A 12,676-nucleotide genomic window follows, 5' to 3' on the forward strand; every position below is an offset into this window, starting at 1 on the left:
CTGCAGCACCATCTGAGGAACTGCAGCTTCCAGGATGTACAGCTGTCTAAACAGGCTGCAAACATTTACAACCAAAACAAAAAAAAATTATGTTTTGTTGGCATCGGTTGAGTCGACTTGACAGTTAAACATAAAAGTTGCCAAAACACATTCGCAAAGACTCACCAAGTAGTGCGAGCAGCCGGCTTCTCTTTGAATTAAGAGGCCATGGGTTTTGAGAAGCCACAAACGCCGTGCTACAGGCTGTACATTTAAACTAAAAAACCCCGAAAATCATCTAATCAATTAGTCCAACATTTTAAACAGAGAATGTTTGCATTACTATGGTTACAATGGACCCATGGAGTTTTTTAACACGTTACACTCAAATCCAAAAAAGTTACATTTTTTATTTTTTTTGTCAGTATTAGTTTTTTTGCTGATTCCGATTGGTTATGAAGTGTTGAACTTTTTCATAATCCATCAACCAGATCAATGTGTTTGCATTTAAATACTTTCTATAGTTGCAACGTACACAGGTACCTGTATGATGAGCACTCTAAAAACTTTCAAAATGAAATATTTTTTCCAGAAATTTCGCAATTTTAGTATGAATGACATTGCAATACGTCTCTCACGTTAATATTCATGAGGGATTCTCCAGTAATCAGTGATTGTAGCAAAAGAAGTAATAGGATAGTTTTCCCCCTCTTTCAGAAGTGCTTTTTTTGGTTTCTTACTTTGCTGTCACATGGAATATTGATTATTTTCCTATATCTGTGTGCTCTGCCATGTTTCCTAATTCCCTTGTGATTATCTTTCATTCAAAAAATATAATACGAGAAAATTTGAGCGTATGTAAGATACTCAGAACTAAACTCTTGCTTCTTCGAACTAACACTCTTTTGACTCTCTTCAAGTCCTGTATGTCAGACAAGCACCTGCTCACCTCCTGCCCACATTTCCCTCTGCCATCTCCGGATACAGCCAGCTCTCTTTTCCAAAATAAAAAGACAATACCGCTGTGCTGCTTTTTCTTATCAGCCTCGGCCAAAGAAAACAGGGAGAGGAAAAAAAGCTGACTAGTGCCCTCTGTTTCCTGCCCTTTTTTTCAAAAACTGTTCCCTTAAAACACGCCTTTCCAACTTCAGAATGGTACAGATTTTATCAGGCTTTATTTCCATGGATAGAGAAAAAACACACATGCACCACTCAACTGTTGCAGAAAAGAAGAAAATTCTCTTTCTCTCATTCATTTATATATATATATTTTTGTGTGTGTGTGTGTGTGATAGATGGATGGATAAAAATAGACTATTTAAAAAAATATATAATAAAATAAATCGAATTAAATCAGAAAAATCTGATTGAAGTGGATAATCAATTAAATTTACACAAATTGAAATGAAAAAAAAAATTAAAAATATAAAAATTTAATTAGTTTACATTTGTTTGACCTCATTTGGGTAATACAGATGTGTTTGTGTGTTTAACATTTAATATTACATTTTTAACAAATGTCATAGCACTGGCGTTAGCTGCCAGCCACTTACCGGTTAGCGGCTAACACTAGTGCAATGGATTTGTTTAGCATTTTCATGCATGCGCAAAACAATGTGTATGTGTATACATACATACATACACTATATTCACAAAAGTACTGGGAAACCTGATGTTTCCAGCAAAATGTGTGGTTCTTCCCCAAACTGTTACCACCAACGTTTCAGGCACACAGTTGTAAAAGAAATATTCGGATGAGGTAGAATTTTATGTTCCCTTCACTTGAACCAGGAGCTCCAAACATGTTCCAGAATGACAATACCCCTGTGCACAAATCCAGCTCCATGAACATATGCGTTACATGGGTTGGAGTGGAAGATCTTAAGTGGCCTGCTGTAGAGCTCTGACCTCAGCCCTATTGAACATCTTTGGGATGAACTGGAAAACTAACTGCACCCCAGGCCTCCTCACCTCACCTACATCAGCACCCGACTTTACTATGGCTCTCGTTAGCTGAATGGGCACAAATCTCCACGAGAACACCCAAAAATCTGGTGGAACACCTTCCCAGAAGAGTGGAGGTTTTTATAAGAGTAAATGGGGATACATTTAAAAATGAGTCACTTTTTTAAAAAAAGGCAATTTTTCCTTTTTGTTGTTTATTTTAAAACATTTTAAACAATTACATTTTGGTAATTTGATTTAGCTCCTGACAGTATCCACATATCTTTAGATTCATTAAGTACACAAGTCAGGAACTGCTTGGTGGCAGTGGCGATTCTAAAAGCTCTGCTGGATGGTGGTTTTTAGGCGATTACGCAGGATATAATTAACAATCTTACAGTCTATTCACATCACATTGAATCACATCCAGTGTTTTTGAATGCATCGAGTTCTTTTTTTTAATCAAACAATTTGAGTCATCCTTACTAAATATAGTGAACAAACAATAAATGTGTGTTCCAGCGCTGGTTTGGGAACGGAGGCGAGTGGTAGGACTCGAGCACCTGTGTGTAGCTGAGTGTTCGATGTCTGAATGAGCAGCAGAGAAGATAAAAAAGAAAGCTGAAAATAGCAAGGAGAAAGTGAAGAGCAAGCAAAAGCAATCGGTGAAATTTTGCGGTACAGGAAATCATTTTTTAATCATTATTATTGATAATCTGCCTTCCTTTCCTTCCTCTTTCAGCCCCGCTCTCCACTGTATAAACTTGTTTAACTGCTGTGCTTTTTTATTATTATTTATTCACATTTATGGCATTTGGCAGGCGCTCTTATATGGAGCCACTTACAATTATCTCTTTTATACACCTGAGCAGTTGAGGGTTAAGGACCTTGATCACGAGCCTGGAAAAAGGTGGTGCTGGGATTTGAAGTCAAAACCTTCTGATCCGAAGTCCAACATCTTATTTACTGAGCTGCCCCTTTCTTCATAAATGAAACCACCTCCCCAGTCTACATTTACCTCAACAGAAAGCAAAAGTGCATAAGATTAGTGGAGGCTTGCAGAGGTGACGCCCTGGTTAATATAGAGCTCATCTCCTGAGATTTACACGTGGTTATGCTGTGTAGCTTTACATAAAATGAACAAATATTCTCTTATTATGTCCTATATAAGTGATTAACGCACACAATATAATACCCTGGACAATGGACAGGATTAAAAAGATAATCAATTAGGAATGTAGCATGAGAAGTGAAAGAGATATTGGGGGCGGGGAAAAGAATAAAAAAAAATCAACATGGTGGACTATCTGAGAAATCTCTTTCACTCTTAGTTTCTATAATAATGGCGTCTGATTAGACCCCACATTCCTCCAGAATGTCACGCAGCCCTAAATTACCCTCATGGAACTCATGGGCAGGTGAGGGTGCAAAGAGAGAAGCACATGAAGAGAAATGCTTCAATGGACTTATATAAAATTATAAAAAGTTCCCGTAGGCTTTCAAATTAGAAATATGCACTACATGCTATCGTAATCAATGGAAAAACACGGCACGCTGGTTATATCTGATTCTTGTCCTCTCTGGAGAAAAGAAGGGACAAAAGAAGGAAAGTGGAAAGAGACAGAGTAAGAGAGTGAGAGAGAGAGAGAGAGAGAGAGAGAGAGAGAGAGAGAGAGAGAGAGAGAAGGAAAAAAAAAAAAGTGTTGATGTTGAGAAAGGCCAGGACCGAGTGCTTAGCTTTGGCGCTTTCCCACGATTTCCCAGCTATCCTAGGGTGTGTGTGTGTGTGGGTTGAGAGAATATTTGTTGCCTGGGTGAGGCAAGTGCACTGGGTGTATGTGTCTATTATTGTATTAACAGTTAATTCTCTTTCGAAGTGCAGATGGGTAATAGATAACGTGCATCTGTGCATGCATGAACTGTGTGTGTGTGTGTGTGTGTGTGTGTGTGTGTGTGTGTGTGTCTCTACGCACATGTACCTAAAAGAACTTCCTTATAGTATTTACTTGCAGCGGAATTCCAGATATGGGCCCTGGCTTGAGGCCAAAGGTTTTCCCATCAGCAGCACTGATACAAGGCTGTAGTCTGAGCATCTCTTATTAATTCACACACACACACACACACACACACACACACACACACACTCTCTGGACCTAGCCACTTTAACTCAGGACTGGACTAGCACAGCGTCACTTTATACCATTTCACTTTTACATTTTTATACCAGCACATGGGCACTTTAATGACAATCGCGATCATAATGCGTTACTTTAATCTGTACTTCTGTCTAGATCAGTCAAATATCTATCAATCCTTTCTGTTTAATTCATGTATGTGTATATACACGTATTTATACGGTAATCCCCTGCTTTACCGCGGATCGAATCTCGTGCGCTCGGTTTATCGCGGAATTGCGATTGCCACAGAACTAATTAGTTTGGCTGATTTTCCCGGTCTCTCGCGGAACGATAGACCAAAACACTTATAGGGAATTGTTTTTATAGAGATTTATGATAAAAGTAATGACATTTATTAATAAAAATATAATTATAATCATAAAATAAACTCAAATGTTTATACAGTACTGTGCACTTAAAGCATTGTTTTGGTGGCGTCCGTTTAAGGTGTAATATAACGATAGATAGATAGATAGATAGATAGATAGATAGATAGATAGATAGATAGATAGATAGATAGATAGATAGATATTTTTCATACACTTTTATCCTTTATTTTAATGTTACATTACTTTTTTTATTTGTATCTTTAAATTCTATTTCTTTTTCATGTTTACAAGTCGAACAGTCAAAAAAAAAACATCTCACTATGTGTCATATTCTGTATAATGTGTATGTGACATAAACCTTTAATTTGAACACACACAATTTTTATTCACTTGTTGCCTCATTGTCGAATTTCATTTATATATTACAAAATAAATAAATAAATAACCACTTGGTCATAATTATTTAAAAAAAAAAATAATTTATCAAAAACATTTTTAATCAGAACGCATCTCCATCGTTATTCTGGGACTACCTGTGTACCAAATATTTCAGATATTTAAAATATTAAATAAAAAACCAAATCCGCATCAATTCTGAAGCCATGTTCAGTACATGAAAGTCATTCACGTCAATTTACTGAATCCCGTAGTGATTATTTTTGTGAGCCCTACAAAGTGAACTCTTGTTACCTGAACAGTCCCATTCATATAAAACTCAAGTCTTTCCCTAGATTTCACATCTGTGGAAGATTTTCCTATCAGACTCGCTGCTTACACACACTTTAATAACCTGAAGCAACAGCTTAACACTTTTGTATAGTTATTCCCCTTATATGGCTGTCAACAAATATTCCCACTATGTGTAGAATTTGCTTAATACAGAATGACCATAAGAGAAAATAGTGGGCTTCTGGATGCTGTGCAAACACGGTCAGTCCCCTGGAAAAACTGGTCGACGAGTTAAAAGTGATAGAGAGGGAGAGAAAAAAAAACGGAAAGAAAAACACAGGATGCCACATTCTGGCACGACAGGGCTCGGGAGACAAGTAAGGACAAGTCCCGGACAAAGGGTTTCGGAAAGAACTGAAAAACAAGCGACTATAAGAGAGGGGGAAGAGACAGAGAGAGGGAGGGAGAAAGAGAGGGATAAGATAACAAGAGTGGGCTGCATGTATAAAAATAAAGACTATTATTTAAAAAAAAAAAAAAAAGAAAAAAAACGCTTCATGAGACAGAGGTGTTTTCCAGCATTGAGAAACCGGCTTATTACAGGTTTAAGAAGAACGACAGATGAAAGGATGGAGAGAGAGAAGAATAACAACTAGTCATTCTGAAGAATGAGGAAAAGAAAAGGGTGGATTGTCTTGCCTGACTGAAAGTCGAGCGTCACTAAAACAAAGAGTTAAGACTGGGAGAGAGGATATTGGGATAAATTAAAGGCACGGTGTGCCACATTTACAAAACCAATAACCGCAGGATTGTAAAAATAGTGGGGTTTTATTTTCTAATAAAGAAAAGAAAAAAAAAGAAAACGGACACATTGACTACACTGTTAAACATCCGTTTTCCATATGTGCTTCTCCCCCAAACTGTTACCACAAAATTAGACACATCTGTATAGAAATTCTTTGGATGCGACAACATTAAATTTTCACTTCACTTAAACTAAGAAACCCAAACGTGTTCCAGCATGACAATACCCCTGTGCACAAAACCGGCTCCAGGACAATATGATATACATGGGTTGGAGTGGAAGATCTCCTCCTATTGAGCTTTGACTTACACATATCTCCAGAATCCCACTCCAAAATCTAGTGGAACATCTTCCCAGAAGAGTGGAGGATTTTATAACAGTAACTGGGACTACATTTGGAATGGGATGTTCAAAAAGGCAATGGGAATGTTAGTAAGGATTTATACATTTACATAGGATATATATCTTTATATAGTCCCCATTGGCTAATTAATCTATCTATCGTAATATCCAGACTTTTAAATGCACTCAAATATAAGCCACACCCACTGAATTTGACAGAGATTTTTATTTTGAACATAAATACGCCGCACCTGTCTATAAGCCGCACCTGTCTATAAGCCTACTTTGAAACTAATGAACTTTACACAGGCTTTAACGAAAGACAGTGTCTGTTACACGGCTTGTATCTAAACAGTAGCCCACCAAGAAAGTCATTGTTCACTGTCTTCCTCCTTTCTTTCACAACTATTTCTCTCAGGAGTTTATCTTTTGGCATCGTTGTGCGTTTAAAAATCACCATCGGTGAAGCTTTTCTCCCGATGCTGTGCAGCTCAGAACACAGGTGAAGTGTTTTTTCATGCCCGGTTGTTTTCAGCGTGACGAATGATTCACATTTCCTGTAGACAGTCCGAGTGAGAGACAGGTCAAACGTCAGAGGAACATCATCCATATTTATGATGTGGTGCGGCCCGATTCAGTGGGAGCGCATCTGATTTAATATAAAGAGTTTTATTGGTTCACCTGAACCCGTTCAGCAATTTCATTAGTCTAATGTTATAGGGCTCCGTTTTTTTGGTTTGAATTTTTCCTCCGACACCCGACTTAGTCATTTCGTTGGCATCATCGCACCAATCTGCTACTCGGAATCTGTACCGCAGATTAAAAAAAATATACCATAAAATAATCGAAAAAAAGGTCACTGCAGATTTACTATCTTGTTTGGACCATTTTGCATGCAAGCCTACACGAAGGCATCGTGAAATGACGTGGAAAAATCAATTTATAGTTACGCAGATATTGAGATGGGACACGTGGACATTCTGACTGCTGAAGCTATTTTTTCCCCCAAATAAAATGGTGAAAAAGTGAAGCATCGGGTGGGGAATTCTTAAGAATCTGAGAATCCTGCATGAAAATACTGCCTTCAACTGCAATAGGTGTTTAGAACAATGAACAAATATCACTCATTATAGACTGCAGTGAGAAATGCAAGTGAGAGAGAGAGAGAGAGAGAGAGAGAGAGAGAGAGAGAGAGAGAGAGAGAGAGAGAAAGCGCAAACACACTCTCTCACTCTTGCTGAGCACACTTGCTTGTTCCTCCTGCACCACACAGGAAAGTGTGACGTTAATGGAGAAAACCGAAATTCTAATATTAAATCCAGTGATGGACAGCAGGGACGTATTTGTATTGACTGCTACTGCACAGAAACACCAGGTATCTGTACTTCAAAGTATTTAGATTCTGGGAAACTTTTACATTTCGGAAAAACTTTTCAATAAAAAATGAATTCTCATACATCAGCACTTTTACCTCCGATAAATCATTTACCTTCGATACTAAAAATACATCAAACTTAATAATACAGCATGTAAATAGAATAAAGAAAGAAAGAAAGAAAGAAAGAAAGAAAGAAAGAAAGAAAGAAAGAAAGAAAGAAAGAAAGAAAATATAATAAATAATAAACAAAACTAGCATATATATATCATTTAGGGTTTTTTGGGGGTTTTTTTTATTAGATATTTTCCATTAATTATTTATCAGTCAATTAATTAAACCCCCTTTAATTAACCTTAATAGCAGATCCTCTATAGTGTGTAAGTAAATTCCATTTGCAGCAGCTTTTGGGGACCTAAACACAATTAGATACTGAGATGTGAATATCACGAACATATCAGGAACATCTCAGGAACACTGCCACTCTAATGAGGCCATGTTCGTGATTTTCACGTAGACTTATTATTAGTGCAATATTTAAAAAACAATTACTCATCAGATCGTTTAACGATACGGCCTTTACATTTCTGCCTCTCTCAGTCCAGCAGCTGTCTATATTATATATATTCAATATTTATTATTCTGATCTTTGCTTAACATATCAAATACTCTGATAGCGTGCGTTCGATTCACCTATGCAAAGTCTCTTAAGATGTAATAATATATCAACAAGCATTGCGCTAAAAGGTTAGGACACCACAACAGCTCAAAAGGAAGAGCGAGAGAGAGAGAGAGAGAGACAGACAGAGAGAGAGCGAGAGCGAGAGAGAGAGAGCGAGAGCGAGAGCGAGAGCGAGAGAGAGAGGATGGTGAAGCAGCAGTATCTGTGTGAATGAAAGTCTGTCTGGAACATGAATCATCAACAGTATGTTGATATCGCTCGTGTTTGTGTTGGAAACGGACATATAGTAGTCACAGGGACTTTTGCAGTAAGGAAACGCGATTTATACAAGAACTGCAGTTTCGTTGAAAGGACGACTTGTTCGAAAGCTAAAACGTGTGCAAACCTTTCATATATACTCCATCAGCCGAGAGTTATATCTTGTTAGACGGCAGAGTTGTTGGTTTCGGTAAACGATGCATTTTTGAACTGCGCAATTGCAATCTTTTGCTACGTATTTTACATTTTTTGCTACGTTCTTATCCATTTTTAGCAACGCGTAAATGTTTTTATTTCTTAGCTACGTTCTTTTCATTTTTAGCTACATTAATCTTTTTTTTTTTTTTTTTTTTTTTTACAATTGTACATTATTTAATACTAAATAATTTAATTTGCATTACTTGCAAAATTGTTTCATTTCGTTCAAATTCAGCAAATGAGTGCCTATATATATATTTTTTTTTTAAGTCCTATTATACAAATAATATTGCAAAATAAACAAAAACAATTTTGTATAATATACATAAATATACACACATATATACATACACACACACACACACACACACACACACACACACACACACACACACACACACACACACACAAATATATATATTAAATGATCCTGCTTTCTGACATCTAACAGTTGGAAGGAAAATTATTTCTCGATTCTGATTGGCCAGAAAGTGTTCTGATGGTAGAGCTTTACAGTAATGTACTTGTTCTAACATGTTAGCATGTCTATATGAACAACTGCTTGGTAGGGATTCGTATTTGTTTAGGCTGCACCTAAACATGATCTTTTTGGGGGTTATAATTTAACATTTTTAAAAGCAGTTGATTGTGTCGGTGCGTTAAAACGGTCACGAAGCTCTAACTCTTCCAAAACAGTTGCAGTTTGTCTTTAACCTCCAAGACGAATTATGTTTGTCACATGAAACACTCGAGAGGGAAAATAGAGAAGTGGATGAGAGAATGACTGCATGTAGCTGCAATAGTTTGAGAGATAATCTAACCTCATATCTATAACTATAACAAGTATAAATATGTAACTAGAAATTACAAAAAAAAAAAAATCGGTAGGCAAACTGCTGTGGTACAAGAGGAATAAAACGTCAGCACGATACCTTTGTATTAATAGAGCAGAATATCCTACAGTGTTTTACTACACTAATGTACATGGATTTACTGCTACACTACACACACTTACAATTGTGAATATACACGGGATGACCAATCACAATCATGTTCTCATCTCTGCTCTCTCACATGTTCATACTCGCTGTGAGAAAATGTGACTTTAGTCGCTATTCGAATCCAATATGGCTGAGGTACGAGTTTCGTTGAAAGAACGACTCGTTCGAAAGCTAAAACTTTTCTACAAACATTTCATATATACTCCATCAGCCGAGAGTTATATCTCGTTCCACGTCCGAGTTGTTGGTTTCGGTAAATGGCGCTTTTTTTTTAAACTACGCAATTGTAATCTTTTGCTACGTATTTTCAATTTTTAGCTACGTTCGTATCCATTTTTAGCTACATTATTCTTTTTTTAGATGTCTACATTATTTAAAACAATCATTTAATTTGCATGAATTAATTTGCATAAATTATTTAATTAAATGAGGTAAATTGCATGAGATTTCTATGTGAGGAGTGTCAGTCTGATGAAAATATTGAGAGAACATATTATTTATGGAATTAAGACGGTAGCTGAAGTGATGAAACTAGCCCTTGCATGAGTTCTGGTAACTCCCTGTGTGTGGAAACAAAAGAAAAAGTAATGCATTCTGCACAGAAGATGGGGACACTTACTATTATTCGACTTGAGGTCTCTGTGAATGACCGTGACTATCGCCTCGCTGTGAAGGTACTGCATCCCTCTGGCGATCTGCACGGCCCAGTTGACCAGGATGTGCGGTGCGATGCGCCTCCCGGCCAGCGCGCGGCTCAGAGGTCCACCGGACGCGTACTCCATGATCAAGCACAGGTTTGGCTCCTTCAGGCACACCCCTTTGAGCGCGATGATGTTGAGGTGCGTGAGCATGGCGAACAGGCGTGCCTCGTTGCGTACGTTCTGCGCCGTCACACTGATGTCCTCGTCCGGGTCCTGGCGCGCCGCCTTCACCGCCACCAGTTCCCCTCTCCATATCCCGCGGTAGACCTTCCCAAACCCGCCGACCCCGATCACCTCTTGCAAGCTGAGCTCCCGAAAATCCAGGACCTCGGGCTCGAACTGCAGCTCCACGGCAGGCCCGAGCTCACCCTCTACACCCGGCCCCGGGATCTTCCCGTATCCGCTGGGTTTGAGCGAAACGTAATTGGAGGGAAAGATTCCCACCTTGTTGTTGACCTTCCCAGCCCACCAGCCTTCGTCCCCGGAAATTTCCGAATCCAAAGACAGAACTTCCACCACGTCCCCCTTGCGCAGGGTGAGCTCGTCCTTGCCGGACGCTTCATAATCGAACAGGGCTGTCCACACCGGGTTGGTGAAGTTCCCTTTCTGGGATTGCTCCAAGCTTTTCCAATGGGACAGCGTGCCACGCGTGAACATGTTCTTCAGAGGCTCCATGGCGCTTCTTCTTCCTTCTCTTCCTTGTATTCCTTTTGACGCCCGGATCCAAACGACTGAAAAACGATCCAAATGTACACGCTCTCCGGCTCCTCTCTCCCGTTCCTAAGCTGTACGTGAGGATCATGGAGAGGCACTGATGCACTCTTTCTTGCTCTTCTCTCCAAAGCGCACTAACCATCCAAAGGTGCACAGCACCAGCACTCATGGAGCGCTCGGGTCTCCATGAAGATGCAGAGGGTGGAGGATGAGAGCGCACACCCTGAGCTCTCCATTAAAACCTGAAGATCTTCTCAAACAGCAGGAACAATCCAATCATCTGATGAACCGGAAATGGACTGAACTTACTGGATTAATTGAAGTCTATTTTTTTTTTTTTCAAACCTGTGCAACTTGTTGGATCTGATCTTTAAGACTCAAAAGACAAACTCCGCCCACTAGATCATCATATATGTCTGAACAATCATTGAAATTTTGAGTCTCTGAGAAATAAAGCCCATGTCTCCGAGCATGCTGGGTATTTTTAGTCTCCTGGTGCTCGCGGTCAGTCCGAGCAGGAAGCGCAGAGAAGAATGGCAGGAAAACGCACCAAAAAAGCCAAACTCACATGCACATTCTCACACACACACACACACACACACACACACACACACACACACACAAAACCCCCAAGGAAAAGCGTTTCACCTTCTCCAGATTCAGTCTCCAAAAATCCAAACATGCAGCAGGACCTTCATTAAAGTCCTACACAACATCTGCGCTTCTCCGGTTTGTCTTTTTCTTCTTCTCCTTCTTGACTTTGGAGTTTTGAAACCGGAAGTGCCCTGCCAACTCTCCAACACGACCCTAAATTACCGTAACACCAAACAAAAAGCTCTGGTACGAGATGCAATCCAGATATTCAACACATTTCTCCTCTTTTTTTATGTTACACGCGAACAAACCGACCTTTCAGTCTTGCACTTTCTGAACCCCCCTCTAATGTTCTCACACCACCTGGGAGGAGTTTTATAAGTTTTCTCTCGCTCCTGTGGGCTGAAGTTTAAAAAACGTTTCGCGCCCTAGATAAGTACACTACGTACGTAATAAGTACACGGAGCATGCGCGCTTATTCTAGTCCACTAGACTGCCGTTTGACACACACCTCTAATCAGATGAGCGTTTCGACGCGCTCCTATTGGCTAAATATCAAACCAGGCGTTGGCGCCTGTTATAGCGCACTAGGTACAGGGCACAACAATGAACAGAGGCGCCCTATCTAGTGCACTATCTAGAATAATGAAGGGGTGTTGAGATGCTTGTTGTCCAACAGGAAAAAGATCAGATGACCGTCAGAACGCGAGACTGTTGTTGTGTCTCTGATCAACGGAAATAGTATTTTTTCTCTCTCTCTCTCTCTCTCTCTCTCTTTTTTTTAATGTGTGTATAACATCACTTTTATTAACCCATTTGTAGATGCAAAATATCTCGGACTTATCCATTTTTTAAACATCCCAAAATTTAGATTAAAAAAAAAAATTATACGTGACACTCAGTTTAAA

At 39.0% G+C, this 12,676-nt stretch overlaps 1 protein-coding gene across 1 annotated transcript in view; it reads right to left on the reverse strand.

Moving 5' to 3' along the window:
- The window catches only part of LOC124381330 (mitogen-activated protein kinase kinase kinase 11), a 36,544-nt gene extending 24,414 nt beyond the window's left edge, over positions 1-12,130 (reverse strand). The window contains exon 1 of the mRNA XM_046842869.1: positions 10,379-12,130. Within this exon, the coding sequence (XP_046698825.1) occupies positions 10,379-11,135 (757 nt within the window). The 5' untranslated portion in view covers positions 11,136-12,130. The remainder of the gene's footprint in view (positions 1-10,378) is intronic.
- Positions 12,131-12,676: the final 546 nt, after the last annotated feature.

Source organism: Silurus meridionalis, chromosome 28, assembly GCF_014805685.1.
Source record: "Silurus meridionalis isolate SWU-2019-XX chromosome 28, ASM1480568v1, whole genome shotgun sequence".
Lineage (NCBI taxonomy): Eukaryota > Metazoa > Chordata > Actinopteri > Siluriformes > Siluridae > Silurus > Silurus meridionalis.